This window comes from Microcaecilia unicolor, chromosome 5 (genome assembly GCF_901765095.1).
Source record: "Microcaecilia unicolor chromosome 5, aMicUni1.1, whole genome shotgun sequence".
NCBI lineage: Eukaryota > Metazoa > Chordata > Amphibia > Gymnophiona > Siphonopidae > Microcaecilia > Microcaecilia unicolor.
The window spans coordinates 262,037,787-262,060,955 of record NC_044035.1 but is presented as its reverse complement, the minus strand read 5'-3'; the positions used below and the strand labels follow the sequence as shown (position 1 = coordinate 262,060,955).

At 40.4% G+C, this 23,169-nt stretch overlaps 1 protein-coding gene across 49 annotated transcripts in view; it reads left to right on the top strand.

Moving 5' to 3' along the window:
* ABI3BP (ABI family member 3 binding protein) overlaps positions 1 to 23,169 on the top strand; it is a 477,114-nt gene that overhangs the window by 261,454 nt on the left and 192,491 nt on the right. For 19 of the 49 annotated variants that reach the window (XM_030204105.1, XM_030204134.1, XM_030204107.1 and 16 more), the window contains 11 exons: positions 24 to 89; positions 625 to 699; positions 3,056 to 3,136; positions 3,571 to 3,645; positions 5,282 to 5,362; positions 7,773 to 7,847; positions 11,982 to 12,062; positions 14,246 to 14,320; positions 16,665 to 16,745; positions 18,216 to 18,290; positions 19,692 to 19,766. The exons of 1 other annotated variant lie outside the window; for it this stretch is intronic. In XM_030204105.1, the coding sequence (XP_030059965.1) occupies positions 24 to 89; positions 625 to 699; positions 3,056 to 3,136; positions 3,571 to 3,645; positions 5,282 to 5,362; positions 7,773 to 7,847; positions 11,982 to 12,062; positions 14,246 to 14,320; positions 16,665 to 16,745; positions 18,216 to 18,290; positions 19,692 to 19,766 (840 nt within the window). The remainder of the gene's footprint in view (positions 1 to 23; positions 90 to 624; positions 700 to 3,055; positions 3,137 to 3,570; positions 3,646 to 5,281; positions 5,363 to 7,772; positions 7,848 to 11,981; positions 12,063 to 14,245; positions 14,321 to 16,664; positions 16,746 to 18,215; positions 18,291 to 19,691; positions 19,767 to 23,169) is intronic. 29 more of the 49 variants (XM_030204109.1, XM_030204102.1, XM_030204090.1 and 26 more) reach the window with 24 other exon arrangements.

Below are 23,169 nucleotides of genomic sequence, written 5' to 3'. Positions count from 1 at the left end.
AATGGCTTCCATCTTCCCAACAGCAGCACATCCACAACCACCGTCCTCAAAAACGTCAGTCACTTTTGAATCACCACAGGCAACTCTAGGTAAAGAAGTTCCCACAATAACTTTTTACCTCTTTGTCAATGAAAATAAGTCCAACATTCATCTAAAGATCTTGTCATTCTGCTATATGTAATCATTGATGCTTCTCAGTACATTTGTCTTGTGCCATCAATCCTCCATTCAGCTGAGTCGGCTACATGGCTTTCTCTTTATCATATATTCATATTGCCATTAATGTAGCAAAGCTTTCTTCATATAAAAAAAAGCCTTGATCAGCCCTATTGTCCTGTGATGTCAATCTTGTCTAATTCTTCTCTGTCTATTTCTTTTTATACTAGAAGCTCCTAAAATTCATCCTACAATATCCTTCCTAATTATCAATTGCATAAAAATGCAGTAAAACATTTTTATGTATTTTTCCGTGATTTTATTATATGATTTTCAGCTTTCATCATTGGCTGATAGTTGATGTACCCTCACTTTGGGCTCTGCTAATCTATTTTCCATACTGGCTGGGATACAGTTTCAGAGGACTGAACTACATCCAAGGATCATAATTCACTTTCTTTCTTTCAGCCCTGACTGAAACATACTTCATTGCTCCTAAGCCTATAGCACCTGCAAGCTCAGAAAAGCCACAGCACAAACCTGGTAATGTTCTGATTCAGTATATTGAGGTTTGTGTGTCTGCTAAAACAGTGTCTTCTGCTCTATTCATAAGGGGATGTTTGCTCTGAGTAACATATCGCTTCCAAGTTGGTAATAAAAGAAAACATGTTCAAAATAGTAACTTAGCTGTAAGGGCGTCAATGCACAATAACTTGATGAGCATTGAAAATGTTACTGGCAAAAGTTATTCAAGTAGCTCTTCCATGAAGAATAACATTAAGATTTTGCATTTTTTATGATGTACTTTCTGCTGTCTTTTGCCACAGTCTTGAAGGCCCAGCTGCGCTTTTTTCTTTTGCTAAATGTGTTAACTGATCATTCGTACCTAGGGTCTGTACAGAGCACTGATTGAGGGAATTTGCAATCACTGTTCCCTCTAAGCTGAGGGGGGAGTCCTCCACCTACAGGCCTGCCAGTGGGTGGTGCTGTTTCACTATCACATTTTCAATACTGAGGGACAGGCAAGCTCTGCAGGACTCATAAGAACATAAACAAAAGACTAGCCGTACTGGGTCCGACCAATGGTCCATCTAACCCAGCATCCTGTTTTCCAAACAGTGGCCAAGCCAGGTCACAAGTACCTGACAGAAACCCAAATCATGGCAACACTCCATACTACAAATCCCAGGGCAAGCAGTTGTCTGTCTCAATAGCAGACTATGGACTTTTCCTCCAGGAATTTGCCCAAACCTTTTTTAAACCCAGATACGCTAACCGCTTTTACCACATCCTCTGGCAAAGAGTTCCAGAGTTTAACTATTCGTTGAGTGAAAAAATATTTCCTCCTATTTGTTTTTAAAGTATTTCCATGTAACTTCCTCGAGTGTCTCCTAGTCTCCGTACTTTTGGAACGAGTAAAAAATCAATTTACTTCTACTCGTTCTACACCACTCAGGATTTTGTAGACCTAAATCATATCTCCCCTCATCTGTCTCTTTTCCATGTTGAAGAGCTCTAACCTCTTTAGCCTTTCCTCATATGAGAGGAGTTTCATCCCCCTTATCATTTCGGTCGCTCTGTCTCTAGTCATTAAAAACACAATATTGAAGCACTACCCACTACTGGCAGCAATACAGTTGGAGGGCTCTTGCTCAGCTTAGAGGGAACAGTGGTTGTAACTTTAATTGGCTCTCCTTGGCCATGCATTTTTGTATAAATTTCAATATTTACACAGGAGGCCGCTCATTTTTTGAACATGTTTCTTTGTAAAATGCTTGGCACTGCTGTATGTACCACAAGTTTATGTGTTTTTCCCTCAGCCTTATGGGTACTTTACAGTGGCGGTGGGTGCAGTCCGCCCCAGGTGCACGCCGCTGGGGGGGTGCCACGCGCCTGTCGGCTCCGCTCATTCTATGCTCCCTCTGCCCCGGAACAGGTTACTTCCTGTTCCGGGGCAGAGGGAGCATGGAACGAGCGAAGCCGACAGGCGCACGGCACCCCCCCAGCAGGTAAAAATGCACCCAGGGGGGTGACGTTTCACCGGGGTGAGGTGTCATTTCGCCAGGGGGGGGCGCATTGGCGATCCGCCCCGGGTGTCAGCCACCCTAGGAACGCCACTGGTACTTTACAAAAGGTTCCATGTTCAGCCAGCTTTTTGTCAAATACCTTGCAAACCCTGAATGTCCCTCCTTGGACATAACTTTTCCTACCTGAATGACCTACATAAAATTTGGCTTTAAATTTACTGGTTTCGGTTTACCATTTGGGTGACTGGGTTACCCATTTACATTTAATTGGTAGATGCTGAATGTCATGCTAAGCCTGATCCAAGAATGCTTCTAAGCTGGCCCCAGGACTGCTCCTACCATTGAGACACTGTGTTTTTCACACCTGGTCCTACTTTTCAGCCCCCTACTTACTTATGTAAATATGCAAATTTAATCCCGTCAATAAGACTCTAAACATTGTTTTACATTCCTCTTAGGCCACCCCTGCCTGGCTTCTTTGGTAATCACTGAAACTCGTACAACTTGCACTGTTACTGCCCAAATTTAACCAGTTTAAGGAGCTCAAGATTTAAACATGGAGATCTTCCCACATAAAACCTGATTTTAGCTGAGCAAATTCTTCAGATATAGACCCATTAAGTTATTTTCTTTAAATATAGGTCAAATCAGTGTCTGATCCCAAAACATGTCTCTAATCCAGTTATTTGTCAATAGGTGGGGTGTATTGGATCACAATCAGATTTAGTTCACTCGTCTTTCATGCTTGGGCTACATTGTTGTTTGGTTTTACAAAAATATATCAACAAATGAAATAATTCTGTGTTACATGAAGACTAGGATGGATTTTACTGTACTTTGAGCTACATTATAACTCTATGCATTTATTTCAGCAACAACCAGTCAAACACTCCCAGGAACAATTCTTGCCCCTGCTCTTACCTCTGAACGGCCTACAATAACGTTGGGTAATGGTATGTTCTCCCACAGAACAGTTGCTTTTGACTTTTCTTGCCAGTGCTCACCTTTCAGCTCTGTGGACCACTTTAAGTCGTCACGTCTACTGATGAAGCTTCTTTCTGCTTTATAGGTACCAACTATGCTTGCTTAATTGCACTGAGAACTCCTAGCCCTTCTCTTTTTTTTTCCGTATAGTCTGAGGGAGACTCGCTGCTTTACAGGAATGTATAATATTACTAATACACTGAAAGCTGTGAGAATGGTCTTTTCTTCTTTGCTTTTTCATAAGGTTTAGTCTGGAAGAAGTGGAAATTCCTATCACCTGCTCTTAAACAAGAATTTATATTTATTGAAACCAGTGTCTAATCATGCACATTTTATCTAAGGTTACTGAATACATTGTAAACTAATACCTGGATTAATTTCTAATCCATTTTTTTTCTTTCAGCTATAAGTGAAAAACTGATCATTCCTTCCTTACCAAAAGCTTCGGTGAGGCCAGAAATGTCCCATACTAAACCTGGTAATGGCATTACTGTATTGCTGAAACTCAGATTGCAAAATTAGATACAATCCTGTTTCTAGGAAACAGATAATACCAGGGTGAGGTTAGGATGGTGTGAGCACAGAATGCCCTGTTATCCAGATAGTGGTGATAAATCATCAACCGTAATGCTCAGTGGTATCATTTAGGCCAGAAAAAGAGTTGTCCTAAATTAAACCACATAACCATACACACAGCCAATGAATATTGTTGTTATGTATATAGCCTACAACAGTGACCATCTTACATGTGTATTAGTGCTGCCACAACTGGCATTTTAAAACTCAGGTGTACAAGCACTATTAAATATTGACCAGGTATTTTACACAATATAAATAATTAAGCATATTTTTAAGGAAGTAGAATCACACTGCCCTACTGAAAGATTTCCTATGAAGGAAGCCCACAGTGCAGAAGACATGCATCACTGAAGAGGGAGGTCTATGTTGTTCATTTTTTAAGTTCTGAAGACATTGAGGGGACACTTTTACTAAAGGGTGTTAAACTCAACACTTTCTTAGCATGAGGAAAATAGGTTACCACAAAATGCGTTTTGCTTGTTTGCACATGTTAAGTGTGCCTTAAGAAAGGGCATAGAAGCATTAACCAGATAGCTCATTCAGTTTAGCGTGAATAAACTAGTTAGAGCAGAATTAACACAGGAACACTAAATAGTAAGCAGTAAATGCTCCCATGTTCGTTTTATTTTATTTTTATTTTTTTGCAGTTTCTGTGCACTAATGGGAACATTAGCGCATGCTCTGCAAAAAAAAAAAAGTGTATGCAACAGTAAATCTGGGCTGTGGTAAATTTCATTCTAGAATGTGCTAAGCCCAGATTTCCCTGCACATTAGTAAAAGGGCCCCTTAGCTAGTTGATGCAGAACCACCGAAATTTGAAAGCCTCAACCAGGAATGCTTCTAAGCTGGCCGCAGGTCTGGCCTTACCATTGAGCAACTGTGTTTTTCATATTTGGTGCTCTTTTTCAACCCCTACTTACTTATATAAATGAGACCCTGCAATAAAACTCTGCACATGGTCCTGCATCCCTCATAGGCTGGCCCTACCTGGCTCCTTTAGTAACCAATGAAATTGGCACAGCTTATTATTATTAACATTTGTATAGCGCTACCAGATGCACACAGCACTGAACACCTGACACAGAGAGACAGTCCCTGCTCAGTAGAGCTTATAATCTAAAACTACAGACAGACAACAAGACAAATACAGACAGACAAGACAGACAAGCTTCAAATTGGAATAGTTCAAATGTAACCACTTTAAACGGCTTTTTGTTTTTAGCAGGTAGATATGTGCTGCTAAAACCTGATTTAAACTGAGGACATTCTTCAGATGATGATCCATACATTTATTTTCTTTAAATATGTCAAATCAGTGCCTCTGACCCCAAAACTTATCACTAATCCAGTTGTCAATAGGTGGGGTTTATTGGATCACAATCAGATTGAACTCACTCATCTTTTTATGATTGGGCTATTTTGTGTTTGATTTTGCAGAAATATATCAACAGATGAAATAATTCTGTATTGCATGAAGGCTAGGATGGGTTTTGCTGTACTTTGAGCTACATTATAATTCTGTGCATTAATTTCAGCGACAATCAGTCAAACACTCCCAGGAACAATTCTTGCACCTGCTTTTACCTCTGAACAACCAGCAGTAACGCTGGATAATGGTATGTTCTCTCACAGAACAGTTGCTTTTCACTTTTCTTGCCAGTGCTCAGCTTTCGGCTGTGGTGTGGACTACTTTAAGTCATCATGATGAAGCATCTTCCTGCTTTTAGGTACAATCTATGCTTGCTTAATTGCACTGAAAAATCCTAGCCCTTCTGTGTGCTTTTCCTTACAAGAGACCTGCTTTTAGGCAATGACTGTACCAGCCTGAAGCAGGCTTTCATTCCTTCTTTCATCTCTGAACTGATCATTCCAATCCAGGGGGTGAACTGACCATTGGGACAAGAGGGCAGCGCCCGAGGGCCCACAGGAGTAGAGGGTCCATTCTCCCCTAGCTTCTTTCTAATTTAACCATTTTTGATAGATGGTTAGGAGCCCATGACCCTTGGTATTCATGGGCCCAGATCACTGTCAGTCCACCCCTGAGCTATGGGAAGAATAAACTGTCCTATTTCAACTGCAGCTGGATCACTTCCGTCTTCTTTTTATCCAGCAAGAGTTTATTTTCTTGTGTTCTTGTCTTACCTTCAGTCAATTGTATCTCCTCCTACAAAATACAAGGCTTCCTCCTTTGGCACTGAATAAACTCATTCTTTCAGTTTGCTTTTCTTTACAGTGGTGGTTCTCAACTCAGTCCTTGGGAATATACCCAGCCAGCAGGATTTCAGGATATTCACAATAACTGTATTTATGAATCTATTTATTAATTTATATTCCACCTCAGAGCCTAGGCAGATTACAACAATACATACACAGTCATAAACAGAAATACAGTCACAGTCAGACAAAGTGAAATCACATCCATGAACTGTTATCAGTGCCTTCCAAACTGTTATCAATGTCTTCCAGGAGTAATTCTGCTTCAGAATGTTAGATCACCTGCATGATGGTGTTAACACGCTTGTGAGACATTTCTTCAAGTACTTCTTGCATTCTTCATGGGCCCTTTTACTAAGCTGCGTAGGCACCTACGTGCAACTAACATGCGTCAATTTTGAGTTACCACCCAGCTACCGCGTGGCCCTTGTGGTAATTTCATTTTTGACGTGCATCTGCTAAGCACGCCAGAAAATATTTTTATTTTCTGGTGCGCGGGGGGGGGGGGTGGTAATCAGGCGATAATCAGCATTTTGCACGCATAGACCATTACCATCCAGTTACCATGTGAGACCTTACCATTAGGCCAATGGCTGGCGGTAAAGTCTCAGACCCAAAATGGACGCACCCAAAATGGACGCTCAGCAATTTTCATTTTGCCACACGTCCATTTTTGGCAAAAATTTAAAAAAGGCATTTTTTTTTTACAAGTGTGCTGAAAAATGATTCTGCACACGCCCAAAACACGCATCTACACTACCACAGGCCATTTTTCAGCTCACCTTAGTAAAAGGGCCCCTCAGAGTATTCCATTCTTCTGTTCTAGTAACTGAAAAAGATCAGGCTCTTGTTTCTGCAAAATGATACTTTCTAAATGAAGAAATGGATAAGTGTTGGGCTCCCTCAGAGCAGAAGACTCTGCTGGTTTCTGTAAACTCTCAGTACAGTTATCAGATAGTAAGTAATGAGCATCATGCTGTAAAGAGCAGAAACAACTGGAACATGACTTGGTAAAACCATAGGTCAGCAGTGTAAGGATTTCAAAAAAGGTGATATATGCAAGTTTCAGGGAGCACTTGTCAGCAATTGGGCCACATCATTTTGTACCAGTTGAAGTGATTTTTAAGTTGTATTGGGGCCAGGGCTTTTTCTGAGGGGGTACTCGGGGGTACTGAGTACCGGCACCTTTTCCAGTGTCTGCTAAAATTGACCTATGGACCACAAGTTTTAATGAAAGAGCTCAGGCTCAAGATACCAATTCTGCCTTGTCATAGATTCTGTGACTGGTTGCAGGGGGCCTGGCTATTGTGGAGTGAGTCCCTCAGTGATTACCCCACCCCTGAAGGGTGGCCTGGCATTTGAGTACCGGCACCTTTTTTGCTAGAAAAATTGCACTGATTGGGGCAAGCCTAGTATCAAGGAATTACAACAGTCCAGTTTAGAGAGCCCATTCTTTGCATCACTGCCTTAAAGTCCAAAAGATCGAACGTCAACTTAAGCTTATGCATTTTCATTGTGGAGATCCTGAAAATCCATCTGACTGAGGGAGACTCGTTGCTTTACAGGAATGTACAATATTACTAATACGCTGGAAGCTGTGACATCGTGTGTGTCTAATAAGGCCCACACGTCTTTTTGTCTTTGCTTTTTCATGTTTAGTCTGGAAGAACTGGAAATACCTATCACCTGTTCTTAAACAAGAATTTTATATTTATTGGAACCAGTATCTGAACATCCACATTTTACCTAAGGTTACTGAATGCATTGTAAACTAATACCTAGATTGACTTTTAATCCAATTTTTTCTTTCAGCTATAAGTGAAAACCAGCTCATTCCTTCCTTACCAAAAGCTCCAGTAAAGCCAGAAATGTCCTTCACGAAACCTGGTAATGGCATTATTGTATTTCTGAAAGTCAGTTTGCAAAATTAGGTACAATCCTTTTTCTAGCAAACATACTAGCATGGTGAGGTTAGGATGGAGTGAGGGCAGCAGAACGCTCTGCCCTCTAGATAGTGGCAATAAGTCAGCAGCTGTCCGTAGTGCTAAGTGGTTTGATTTTGGTCAGAAAAAAAGCTGTTCTAAATTAAACCACATAAACATACATACAGCCACTGAAAATTGGCCTTTTATGTACCTTAGTGCTGCCATCTATCCAAATAGGTGCTCACGGTATACCTATTTTTGAAATGCCACAAATAGCATTTTTTTTAAACCAGGCTTATAACTACCATTGAATACTGATCATGTTTTTTTGCACAACTGAAAATTAATTAAGCATATTTTTCTAGAGATCTAGAATCATGTTGCCCTACTGAAAGATTTCCTATGAAGGAAGCCCACAGTCCAGAGGACATGCATCACTGAAGAGGGAGGCCTGTGTTCAATTTTCAGTTTCTGCTACCCAAACATTTAGGAACCCTTGTGCAAAGCCATGCTAAAATCTGGGCTTAGCACATCTGCAGGCTAAGTCCAGATGCAGTGTATTTTTTTAAGGTTTTTTAAAAAAATTATTATCTTATTGCTAGCTATGTGCTAATATTTCCTTTAACTTGCATTACTGGCAAAAAATTAGGGGTCCATTTACTAAGGTGTGCCGAAAAATGGCCTGCGCTGTTGTACGCGTGTGTATTGGAAACATGCAGGTCAATTTTTTAGTGCGCCTGCAAAAAATGGCCATTTGTTTTGGCTGAAAATGGACGTGCAGCAAAATAAAAATTGGCACGCATCCATTTTAGGCCTGAGACCTTACCACCACCCATTGACTCAGCAGTAAGGTCTCACATGTTAACCGGGTGCTAATTGTCAGCACACGGACACTGCCGATTACTGCCCGGTTAGCGCCATGCGGTAGAAATTTAAAAATATTTTCTGCCACGCATATCAAACGTGTAAAAAAATGAAATTACCGCCCGGAGCACGCAGTAGCCAGGTGGTAGTTCCAAATTGATGCGCGTTGGACGCAAGCAGGCGGCTAAGCGCCTTAGTAAAAGGGCCCCTTAATGTGGGAGCACTTAACCTCTAATGTGAATGTGTTAACTGAATAAATATTCCATGCTTGTTCCCCGCCCATGCCACACCCCCTCCCAAAAATTAAGGGGCCTTTCTACAAAGTCACGTTAAGTGCTAGTGCACACTTAGGAAGTGTTTAAAGGGAAAATACCGCAACATACTTTAATGCGTTTTGGAGCAAGCCTTTTTTTCTTGATTAACCTCCAAATTCTATAAAAGTTGCTAAAAATTGTGCACGCAAATGTGAGCGTGCGCCCAATTTGCATGTGCAATTTAATTGAATAATGAGCAAATTAGAACAAATAATTGACTTTTTAACAAGCAATTATTGGTGCTAATTAGATTTAATCAAAATTTACACGTAGGTCTAAAAAGAGGGCATGGGAGGATCAAGGGCAGATTGGGGCATTCCAACAATTTATGTGCATTGTTGTAGAATAATTATTTATTATTATTATTTTATTATTTGCTGCATTTGTATCCCACATTTTCCCACCTATTTGCAGGCTCAATGTGGCTTACAATTTTCCTTCATGGCATTTGCCACTCCAGAGTAGAAAGGTACAGTTGACATAAAATATAAGAACAGGATGACATAATCTATTAAGTAAATAATATAATGGATCGTCATTACAGGGTAAAAGAGACAATTGACATTTCCTAAAGAATATTAATGACCTGGTAGATTAAAGAAATAGATTAATAGCACGTCATTTCAGAGTATAGATGCAATTTGTATGATACAGAGAATATAGATGATCTACAAGAACTAAACAATAAGCACAAACATTTGGATATCAAGTGAGGTGTTGTGTTGTATTGCAGTTCCTAATATGGGTCATTGCGGTATGCCTTGTTCCAGAATAATGGGGATCTATGTGAAATTTAGGTGCAAGGGTTTACATCAAGGTTACGTTGGCGTAAATTGTCGCTCCTTAAGTGTAGTTGCAGTTTCTGGCGCTAAGTGCCGTTCTATAAATGGCACCTAACTTTTTTAAATAACACTAAGCGCTATTTTGGCACCAGTGTTTTTAGGTGCAATTTATTGTCTTTAGTCCCAAGGGTGTGTTAGCGCTTAGGGCCCCTTTTACCAAGTGCAGCAAAAGGAGACCTGCGCTGGCATCGGCGTGTGTTTTTCACATGCGCTGAGGCCCCCTTTTATTGCAGTGGGTAAAAGGGAAGTCTTGCTTTCCTGCGGGAAATGGCCATGTGGCAAGTAAAGCACTTGTTGCGTGGCCATTTCAGGGTGGAGCCCTTACTGCCACCCATTGAAGTGGCAGTAAGGTCTCCTGAGCTTACCCAGCTGTACCCTGGCAGCATGTGGCACTGGCCGATTACTGCTGGGTACACTCCGGTGCTACAAAAATAAATATATTTTTATAGTGCAACATTGGGCTTACCACCACTTAGTAAAAGGAGCCCTTAATGCAGCTTTGTCAAAGGGCCTCTTAATTTGTTGATGATAAATGGTAATTTACAGAAGAAAAAAAAGCCACATAAATTGGTATTAATAAATCACATTTAATTTGAAGAAAGATTTTTTGTGTTCACAATACTGGGACGACAGTGGCATCAACAGGTGTTAAACCATATCATCTCATAATTTTAATCGTTGCACAAATTTTTTTTGAATAAAGTGCCCATAAAGAAACATTCAAACAGAAAACAAAGAGCTTCATAAATCAATAGCAGAGTTACCAAAAATAGATTAAAAAAACAATATTACATAGCTTAGCTATTGGAACCAAATAGTCTTTTCTAATTGCATTAATCTTGGTATACTGGGTCCCCAAAATGCAGTATGTTTCACATCAGTTACTTCAGGGTGACCATCTACACAAAATAGTGGGAAAATGCTGAATGTCATGCCAAGCACCAAAATTTCAAAGCCAGACCCAGGAATGTTTCTAAGCTGGCCCCAGTGGCGTAGCTATGGGTGGGCCTGGGTGGGCACAGGCCCACCCAAATCTTGACGTAGGCCCACCCAACTGCAGTGCCACACTGCTGTCTTCCCCCCTCTCCTCCGTGGTGTCCCGGCATCTGCACTCTGGTCTCTGAACCCCTTCCCTCCCTTGCATCGGTACAGGTCTCCTCGACACCTGCAGCAATTCATTCTCACTGCTTGTGCCAGCCCCACAGTCTTCCATCTGCCGCGTTCCACCAAACAGGCAATGATGTCAGCGAGGGCGGGATATGGATGGAAACCTGCGGGTTCCGACACAAGCAGCTTGAATAAATTGCTGCAGGCACTGAGGATAACTGTACTGACATCGGGGAGGGATGGAGTTCAGAGTCAGGAGCAAAGATGTCGGGATGCCGCAGAGGAGAGAGAGAGAGAAGATGTGGGATAGGTGGGAAAAAAACTTCTTATGTTCTTAAAAAATATCTCCAGGAAAATATTTGTGGTGTGTGGTTGAGGGAGAGGGGGCACGTGCACATGGAAGGGCCCGTCCAATTTACCTCTGGGCCCATCCAAAATAATGAGTCTGGCTATACCTCTGGCTGGCCCCCAGAGCTGCTCCTACCATTCAGCAACTGTGTTTTTCACACTTTTCAAATCCTACTCACTTATGTAAATATGCAAATGAGGCCCCACAATAAGACTCTAAACATGGTCTTACATTCCTCTTAGGCCGCCCCTACCTAGCTTCTTTGATAGTGAAATCTGTACAGCTTGCAACTATTAACTGCCCAAATTTAACCAGTTAAGCATTTTTTGAACAGGTGAACCTTCGCAGCTAAAACTTGACTTCAAATATTGACCCATAATTTTATTTCTTTGAAATATAGATCAAATCAGTGTCTCTCATCCCAAAACTTGCCTTTAATCAAGTTATTTATCAATACATGGGGGGGGGGGGGTTATTGGATCACAGTCAGATTTAGTTCACTCATCTTTTCATGCTTGGGCTATGTTGGTGTTTGGTTTTACAAAAATATATCAACAAATGAAATAATTCTCTATTACGTGGACTTTGAACTCCATTATAATTCCCGGCATTTATTTCAGCAGCAGCCAGTCAAACACGTCCAGGAACAATTCTTGCACCTGCTCTTACCTCTGAACAACCAGCAGTAACATTGGGTAATGGTATGTTCTTGCTAGTGCTCAGCTTTCAGCTCTGTGACCACTTTAAGTCATCACATCTACTGATGAAGCTTCTTCCTGCCTTTAGGTACAATCTATGCTTGCTTAACTGCACTTAGAACTCCTAACCATTCTGTTTGCTTATCCTTACAGCTAGAATCTGGCTTCCATTGCTTCTTTCACATCTGACTTGAGCATTCCAGTCAGCTATGGGAAGAATACACCATGTCCTACCTCACGATAATGCTTTCTTTCCTAGTCCTCGGATTGCTGCAGATGGATTTTCAGCTTTTGAATGTTGGAAATGCAAAGCTTCCTAATTTTCTTTCCTAAGCAGCTGGATCACTTTTGTTTTGTCCAGTAACAGTTTATTTTCTCAAGTTCTTGTCTTGCCATCAGTCAATTGTTGTATCTCCTCCTACAAAGCACATGCATTCCCACTTTGGCACTGAATAACATCATTCATTCGGTTTGTTTTCTTTACAGTTGTGGTTCTCAACTCAGTCTTTGGGACACAACCAGCCAGCTGGATTTCAGGATATTTAAGAATACACATGAGATAGGTTTGCATGCATATTCTGTATTGCATGCAAATCTACCTTATTCATCAATTAATTACTGTATTTGTTTATTTATATTCCATCAAAACGTCTAGGAGGATTAAATCAAAACATACACAGTCATAAGCAGAAATACAATTGGAATCAACAAAAGGAAATCACAACCATAAGCTGTTATCAATATCTTACAGGAATAATTCTGCAGCAGAATGTTAGAATACCTGCATCAAGGTGTTAGCAGGCTTGTGAAAACAGTAAGATCTTCAAACACCTCTTGCATTCTTTGTCAGTACTTGTAGGGGGACCAGAAACCTATTCAATTCTTTTGTTCCAGTAATTGAAAAGGAGCAAGCTCTTGAGTGTTTCTAAGTGAAGGAATGGATACATGCTGGTGACCTCAGGGCACAAGACTCTGCTGGGTTCTGTAAACTCTCCTCTCAGGACAGTTGTAAGATACTAAGGGCCCTTTTACTGAGCATCTATGCACACCCAACATGCACCAAAATGGAGTTACCGCCCGGCTACCGCGTGGCTCTTGTGATAATTTCATTTTAGGCACACGTCCGATACACGCGGCCGAAAAATAATTTTTGTTTTTGGACATGCATATCAGACGCACGCCAAGTGGCATTTGATGAGCTTAGGTCATTACCGCCTGGTTAATGCATGAGACTTTACCGCTAGGTCAATGGCTGGTGGTAAGTTCGCAGACCCAAAATGAACACGCGTCAGTTTTCATTTTGCTGCACATCCATTTTTGGCAAAAAATTTTTAAAAGGCCTTTTTTACAGGCATGCTGAAAAATGGATCTGTTCATGCCCAAAACCCACACCTAAACTACCACAAGTCATTTTTCAGCACACCTTAATAAAAGGACCTCTAAGTAGCAGAAGTAACTTGAATATGACATGGTAAATCAAAGGTCACCAGTGCAAGGATTTGAAAAAAGATGAAATATGCGACTTGAGGGAACACTGTCAGCAATCGGGCCACAGCATTTTGTACCAGCTAAATTGAGTTTAGGCTATATTGGGGCAAGCCTATTAACAAGGAATTACAATAGTCCAGTTTGGAAAGCACCATTCTTTGCATCACTGCCTTAAAGTCTGAAGGATCTAACATCAACTTAAGCTTATACATTTTCATTGTGGAGATCCTGGAAACCCATCTGACTAAGGGAGACTCATTGCTTTACAGAAATGTACAATATTAGTAATACATTGAAAACTATGATATGTGTGTCTAATAAGACGCAGAAGTCTTTTCTTCTTTGTTTTTTCATAAACTTCAGTCTGGAAGATGTGGAAATACCTATCATCTGCTCTTAAACAAGAATTTATTGAAACCAGTGTCTGAGCATCCACATTTTACCTAAGGTTACTAAATGCACTGTGAAAACCATACCTGGATTAATTGACTAACTCTTCCTCTCCCTCTCTATTTTTTACCACACATGTACCTCTCTCTACCACAATATCACCTTGTAATTGTATTAGTTCATACCGGACTCGGCTAATGCCGTTTACGGTACTATGTAAGCCACATTGAGCCTGCAAATAGGTGGGAAAATGTGGGATACAATGTACCAAATAAATAAATAAATAATCCAATTTTTTTTTCTTTCAGCTATAACTGATAAACAACTCATCCCTTCCTTACCAAAAGCTTCAGTGAGGCCAGAAATGTCTCATACAAAACCTGGTAATGGCATTACTGTAGTGTTGAAAGTAAGATTGCAAAATTAGATACAATCCTTTTTCTAGCAAACAGACAGCGCTGGGGTGAAGTTAGGATGGAGCGAGGGAAGAACACTTTCCTATCCAGATAGTGGCGATAAGTCGTCAGTCTGTAATGCTAAATAGTTTAGAGCAGATAAACAGCTGAACTAAAATAAACCGCAAAACTATACATATAGCCTACACAGCCTACAGCAGTAACAATCTTGTATGTGTATTCAGTGCTGCCACATGTCAATATAGGCGCTCTGAATATACTTATTTTTGAAATGCCGCAACTAGCATCTTATAAAAAGGGTTACAACCATCACCATGCATTTTGCAGAATAAAAATAATTAAACCTTTTTATTTAGGGATCTATAATCACGCTGCCCTACTGAAAGATTTCCTATATATGAAGCCCATAGTACAGAGGACATGCATTGCTGAAAAGAGAAACCTGTATCTAGTGTTCAATCTTCAAGTTCTGATAAGTGGAGGGGCATTTTTGATATGAAGTCTAAGTCCGACTTTCCATATTTTGTTCAATACATCCAGAATCCAAGTGGTGAATATAGCAATTCTCGAAACAGCAAAACATCTATCTTTTTTTTGTTTTAATGGCCACTTGCTAGATGTTTTTGTGCTCTGTGCATTTAACTTTTTGGCCCATTTTCGAAAAGAAAAAAAAAAGACTTAAGTGAGAAGCACACAAAATCAAGCCATTGGGATTTAGGAGGAGCCAGCATTCTTAGTAGACTGGCCACACAGACACCCCAGCAGAGCAGTTAGGCACCCTAGGGGGCACTGCAGTGGACTTCACATAAAAGCTCCCAGGTACACACAGGGGTGTGCTGGTAAATTGTTAACAGGGGGCTCTCTCTCACCAGCAAAGTAAAAGAGAATTCAGGTGGGGCCCAAGCCCACATTTTGGGATCCATTTGTTAAAGTAGCCAAAATTCTTAAAAACTTAACAAATGGCTCTCGAGAGCCTGTGAGAGCCTGCTCCAGCACACCACTGGGTACACATCTTACCATTACCCCCTTATATTGTAAGGTGAGCCCTCCAAAGCACACAAAAACCTACTGTACCCAACTGTACACCACTACAATAGTCCATATGGCTGCAGATATCACCTATATGTGAGTGCAAAAAGTGGTGAGTTTTGGAGGGCTTACACTTTCCACCACAAGTGTAACAGTTAGAGTGGGATATGGGCATGAGTTCTCTTCTCTACATTGCACTGCACCAACACTAGACTACTCCAGGGACCTACTTGCTGCTCCAATAGGACTGGCTATAACATCTGAGGCTGGTTTATACAGTTTATTTTAAATCTTTTGGGATGGGTGGGAGGGGGGTCATTCCTTTATTCCTCCAGAAGTCATCTGGTCATATAAGGCACTTTTTTTTGTGTAGCTTAGTCGTTATTAAAACAGGTCTAGCTCAAAACATCTTAGTTGTAGTCCTGGACATTTTTGTTTTGTTCCATTATGGCATAAAAACATCCAAGTGCTAGAAACTCTATAATCCTGCCCCTGACATGCCCCCTTGTGATTTGGTTGCACTGCAGAAGAACTGCATAGATAAACGTCTGCAAAATAGGTTTTGTAAATAGTGATTTGAACAATTTGGCAAGCAAAACATCCAAATGCTGCTTTATGCCACTTTTGAAAGATTTTTCTGTTTCGAAAACGAGCCCCACAGCCATTTCATTAGTTGATGAAGAATGTCACGCTAACCACCTAGTTTCAAGCCTGATCCAGGAATGCTTCTAAGGTGGTCCCAGGTCTGGCTCTACCATTGAGCAACTGTGCTTTTCACACATGGTCTTACTTTTCAGCACCTATTTGCTTGTGTAAATATTAAATGAGGCCCTGCAATATGACTCTACATGTGGTCCTACATCCCTATTAGGCTGCTCCTGCCTGACTTCTTTTGAAACCAGTGAAATCTGTACAACTTACAATTTTAACTACCCAAATTTAACCAGTTTAAGGAACCAGTTTTTAAATAGGTAGATCTATACAGCTAAGGCCTCATTTTAGCCCAGTCAGTCCTTATATTGACCCATAAATTTATTTTCTTTCAATATAGGTCAAATCAGTGTCTCTCATCCCCAAACCTTTCTCTAATGCAGTTATTTCTCAATAGGTGGAGTTTATTGGATCACAGTTGGATTTAGCTCACTCATCTTTTCATGCTTGGGCTACATTGTTTGGTTTTGCAAAAATATATCAACAAATGAAATAATTCTGTATTACGTGAAGACTAGGGTGGGTTTTACTGTACTTTGAACTCCATTATAATTCTCTGCATTTATTTCAGTGGCAGCCAGTCAAACACGCCCAGGAACAATTCTTGCCCCTGCTCTTTCATCTAAACAGCCAACAGTAACCTTGGGTAATGGTATGTTCTCCCACAGAACAGTTGCTTTTGACTTTTCTTGCCAGTGCTCAGCTTTCGGCTCTGTGGACCACTTTAAGTCGTCACGTCTGCTAATAAAGCTTCTTTCTGCTTTTAGATATAACCTTAATTGCACTGAGAACTCCTAGCCATTCTGTTCACTTTTCCTGAATCTGGCTCTCATTGCTTCTTTCACATCTGACTAAAATATTCCAGTCAGCTATGGGAAGAATACACCATGTCCTACCTCGATGGATTTTCAGCTTTTGAAAGAAGGAAAAGCAAAGCTTCCTAATGTACTTACCTAAGCAACTGAATCACTTCTATCTTCTGTTTCATCCAGCAAGAGTTTATTTTCCCAAGGTCTTCTTTTACCCTTGGTCCATTGTTGTATCTCCTTCTCCAAAGCACATGCCTTCCCCCTTTGGCACAGAATAACCTCATTCATTCAGTTTGCTTTTCCTTTCAGCAGTGGTTCTCAAGACACACCCAGCCAGTGGGATTTCAGGATATACAATATATATATATATATATATATATATATACGAGATAGATTTGAATGCACTGCAGAATTGAATGCACTGCCTGTTTTGCATACAATCTACCTTATTAATTAATTAATCTATTTATATTCTGCCTAAATGCCTAGGCAGATTACAACAAAACATGCATAGTCATAAACAGAAATACAATCGCAATCAGGCAAAATGAAATCACATCCATTAACTTTATCAGTATCTTACAGGAGTAATTCAGAATGTTAGATCACCTGTATCAAGGTGTTAGCACTCATGTAAAAGCAGTAAGATCTTCAAGCGCCTCTTGCATTCTTCTGTGTCTGTCAGTACTTGTAGAGGGACCAGCAGCTTATTTAATTCTTCTGTTCCAGTTGTCAAATAGTAAGTAAGGAGCATCATGCTGTAAAGATTTGCAAATAAGCAAAAGTAACTTCGATATAGCAAACCACAAGTAACCAGTGCAAAGACGTAAAAAAAGGGTGAGATATGTGAGTTCCAGGGAGCACCTGTCAGCAATCGGGCCACAGCATTTTATACCAATGGAAGTGATTTTAAGCTGCTTTGGGTCAAGCCTAGTACCAAGGAATTACAATAGTCTAGTTTTGGACAGCACCATTCTTTGCATCACTGCCTTAAAGTCTGAAGGATCTAACATCAACTTAAGCTTATACATTTTCATTGTGGAGGTCCTGAAAACCCATCTGACTGAGGGAGACTCATTGCTTTACAGGAATGTACAATATTACTAATACATTGAAAGCAGTGACATTGTGTGCATCTAGTAAGGCGCAGAGGTCATTTTTCATTGCTTTTTCTTAAGGTTTAGGCTGGAAGATGTAGAATTTATATTTATTGAAAACAGTGTCTGAGCATCGACATTCTACCTAAGGTTACTGAATGCACTTTGAAACCAATGCCTAGATTAATTGACTTGTAATCCATTTTTTTCTTTCAGTTATAAGTGAAAAACAGCTCATTCCTTCCTTACCCAAAGCTTCAGTGAAGCCAGAAATGTCCCATACTAAACCTGGTAATGGCATTACTCTATTTCTTAAAATCAATATGCAAAATTAGATAGAAATCTTTTTCTAGCAAACAGATAGTACCAGGGTTAAGTTAAGATTAAGCAAGAGTAGAGAGCCCTGCTATTCAGATAGTAGCCTGACATAGAGCTGTCCTAAACTATACCACAGAGCCATACATAGAGCCCTGGCAACAGTATTTCAGCGACACTGATGTAGATCACATGGTAAAAACCTACCACCGTGTTTTACTAATGGAAACCACTGTGGTCTTTTTTCCTCCCTCTAATTTTTTTGAGTCTCACTTGGGAAGCTGTGTTTATGCACTGAGGGATCCTTTTACTAAGCCGTGGCAAAAAGTGGCCTGCGGTAGTGTGGGCATGTATTTTTGGCGTGCGCTGTACCAGTTTTTACCGCTTCTGGGAAAAAGGACTCTTCCATATCATCAAGCTGATCAATCCATAGACTGGTGGGTTGTGTCCATCTACCAGCAGGTGGAGATAGAGAGCAAACTTTTGCCTCCCTATATGTGGTCATGTGCTGCCGGAAACTCCTCAGTATGTTCTCTATCTCAGCAGGTGGTGGTCACACACAGCAGCAGCTCTGGCTAGGCCTCCAAGCCTAATTTTTAGGTTTTGTTGAGTGCCTGGGGTTGAGGGCTCTTTTGAGCAAGTGCAAACCTGGTGGTGCCAGGTCCCTCCTTTTCTCCCCCCTCCCGCTGGCTCTCTATCTCCACCTGCTGGTAGATGGACACAACCCACCAGTCTATGGATTGATCAGCTATGATTAATGGAAAGAAAATTATCAGGTATGATTATACATAATTTTACCTTTTTCAATGGGCTGGGAAAAGGACCTGCGGTTAAATTGAAACCAGCATGCGCCTATTTATGGCCTGAGCCCTTAATGCCACCAATTGATCTAGTGGTAAGGGCTCATGCACTACACACACGGTGACCTGTCAGCGCAGTAGGAAATAAAAAAATAATTTGACCCAGTGGTATGGGCGCGCACCAAATTCAAAATTAGCACCAGGGGGCGCACTAGCCTGGTGGTGGTCTTGTTTTGGCACACGCTGCACGAGTGTAGAGCCTACCACCTTTGTAAAAGGGCCCCTCTGTGTTCCAAATTCTTTCCCTTTTCTGCTTGTACTTTTCCTTAAATACCATCCATAATGTTCTCATGAACGGTTTTGCACCAGCCTTTTTTCATAAACTCTAATTTCCCAAACCGTATTTTTATTACACCTCACAGATTTTGTCTCTTACACAAATCCTCTTCAGAATCTGACATCTGTTAAAACAGAATTTGTTTCTCAATTCCAGGTGAATCACAGCAACACTTCAAGATTGGGCTACAAAGAAAGTAGAATGTAACTTTTCTAACCCAGGTTCTTTCTTCTATTTTAGCTCCCACTGAAAGCCTTGCCCTTCCTTCAAAACCAAAAATAACTTCCAGACCTGAAATACCACAGACAAAACCTGGTAATGAAGTTATTTTTGTAATTTTATAAATGGAATCTTACTTCCTTAGAAAACCCTCAGAATCAGTGCATTTGAAGGATTATGGTGTCTCCCCCCTCCCAAAAATACTGGAGATAAGTGAGAGATGAGATGTTCATCTCAGTCTCAGTAGGCTGAGGTAATAGATATGGCCTTATTCAAGAAACTTTTATTACAGAAGTAAGGAGAAAGAGATGTCTGAGATTTAGAATGTTGATGTGTGTAAATGGCCATTTTACCCCGGATTCTATATAGTGCGCTTAGATTTAGGGCACTGTGCTAACTCAATTGGCTTAACAAGCTAATAAGCACTGATATCAGCACTTAACAAGCAATAATAAGCACTAATTGGCACTGATTAGAATTTAGGCACACAACTCACTAAGCATATTCTGTAACGATCTGCGCTGAACTTCTAACATGCGCAGGCAAAAAAGGGGCATGGTTATGGGCAGGAAAATGGGCATTTTAGTTATAGAATATGGCCCGGTGCGTCTAAATCTACGTGCTGGGATTTACGCCAAGTTTTAGTTGGTGTAAATGCATGCACATAGATTTAGGCGCTGAAATATCAACTAAGGGTATTCTATAATCGGTGCCTAAATCTAGGTGCCAATTATAGAATATGCTTAGCGCTGAGTTTTGAGGCACCATATATAGAATCTCCTCCTTATGTAAACCACTTTGAATGTAGTTGCAAAAACCACAGAAAGGCGGTATGTCAAGTCTCATTCCCTTTCCCTTTTCTTTTTCCTTTATGAGTACAGTATTCTGTAAGTACACACCATTCTTCAATGGTACTGTGCAGTTGGGCATTTGCATGGGTGGAGTATGGACAAAGCATGGACATTATAAAATGCATTTTTGTTTATCTAGTCATGAGCATTTCCACCAGCTTTATGGAGTCGGTCCTGAGAGCGGCTACTAAAATGTTCAGTGGTCTTCAATAAAGCATATAGAGATAGACTCATAGATCTCAATTTGTATACTTTGGAAGAAAGATAGTAGAGAGGAGACATGATTGAGACATTTATATATCTCCATGACATAAATACACAGGAGGCAAGTCTCTTTCAACTAAAAGAAAGTTTTGGAATGAGAGGGCATAAGATGAAGTTGAAGGGGGATAGACTCAAAAGTAATCTAAGGAAATACTTCTTTACGGAAAGGGTGGTAGATGCGTGGAATGACCTCCCAGAGGAGGTGGTGGAGACAAGGACTGTATCTGAATTCAAGAAAGCATGAGACAGGCATGTTGGCTCTCATAGGTGGAGGAAGCAATAGTAAATTATATGGATGGGCAGACTGGTAAGGCCATATTATCTGCCATCATTTTCTATAAGTAATTATCGATGAAAGCCTGGCTCTCCTCCCAAGCCTTTAAAACATATGTTAACTGACTAGTCACTCACTCCACACCTGGACTAACTTGCTACACACTCTGTAACTTAGATCAGTTTCTCATAAGTTATTCAATGTTTATATAATTTACCTTCAGTTTAGCCACCCATTTGTTTAGCATTAGCATCACATCTATATTATTTGAATGCTCTCATGCATGCCAATTAGTTGTTTCATTGGTATTGTGCTGACATTGTTTCATATCTATGTGATTTGAATGTTTTTTCATGCTGTCTATTATGGTACCATTTGTATTGCAAACTATAAACTCAACAGGGAGTAATCTCCACAATTAATTAACAGGATATCTAGAAAGATGGGAGATTCTATAAGTAGAATATTGGCGTGTCGAACTATGACATTTGTTGTTTAAACCGCTCTGGCATTTCAGAGGAAAAGGCCTCAAGAAGCCCCCAGCTCAAATTTTAGAATTCAGGGGCAGGACTGCTTCATCATTGGCCAAAAACCTTGTTACTCTTTCTTTTATTCTTTTATTTTTTGTTTTTTATGCTTATTTAATTCACTTTATAGCAACATTCAGAGCATAGATTAGCTTAAATTGACTTAACTTGTCTGTTGCTTCTTCTCCTTTGGGTACTTCCTGCACCTCAAGTCCCGACTACGACCTACGATGGCCAGCGTTTCGATAACCTGCCTCATGGTCTAGTGGTCTGCATTACTTCTCCCATCTTTCTAGATACCATTTGTATTGTACAGATATTTACCGTATTTCTGTTATATGATTGTTCTACAGTGCTGTTAAATGTCTATATTTTTGAAACTGTATCATGTTAGTCCTATTACTAGGTTTCAGTTTACTATTTCCAAGTTTACTTCGTTGATTGTATTTATGTTGATATTTGGCCATTTTACTATTGTTATACTGTTGATAAAGTTGTAAGTTTTATGTTAAACTGTAGCTGCTGTACACCACCTTGGATGAATATCTTCATAAAGGTGGTTAATAAATCCCAATAAATAATAATAATACAATGTAGGCATGTTCTTAGCCTACTACACTAGTATTCACACAGAAAAATAAACATCCACGTTCCTTTATAGAACAGGCTCCAAACAGGCCCGTTCTTAGTACCTAAAATTAGGCACTCCTTTATACAATTATCCTCTCAGCCATTTGTGGAAGGAGGTACCTGGCATTAAGGGGTTCTTTTTACTAAGGTGTGGTAGGCCTACCACAGGCCTACCATGCAGTAAAAGGGCACTACCATGGGATGCGCTGAGGCATCCCACAGAAATTTGACCATTAGAACGTGCTACTCCCATAGTAAAAATTGGGTAGTGCGGGCACATTACTGCGTGCTACCCAATCACTGCAGGAGTAGCACAGGAGCCCTTACCGCCTCCTAAACAGGTGGTGTTAAGGGCTCCCTGCAGTAATGGCCACATGCTAATGGGAAATTAGCACATGGCCATTAAGATTTAACAATTTTTATTCAGGATCAAACACATCCAATATCTAACAACTAATCAACAAGTCTAGACAAAAAACATAGAGTGATTACCTGACAGCAATCAAGCGTAACAAAATAATAAGCAAAAACATCATACAGTAAAAAGTTGAATAACACATGATCCCATTTTTGTTTTATGAGACTTCAGCGCCCTCCCCCCCTCATTACCCTGATTTCCTTTCAAATGTAGTAGTTACACACAAGAGCACCCCTCTCCCCTTCCCCCTCAACCCTACTTTACCCATATCATAAACATACATTGAAATGACCCGGCGTCTGGACTCTTATGACCCCAGGTCATCTTTGAAAGGATAACATCTAGTATTCCCAACAGCACGTGGCCAATAAAAAAAATACCAACCATGACCATTTTTCAGCCACACTAGAAAGTGGCCTGAGTACGTAGCAACCCCATGTGCTAATCGCAGCACCAGCCACTTTCTAGCCAACTTGGTAAAAGGACCCCTAAGAGATGAGTGATTAAGAGTTCTGCTCTCTCTGTGAAAGCTGCC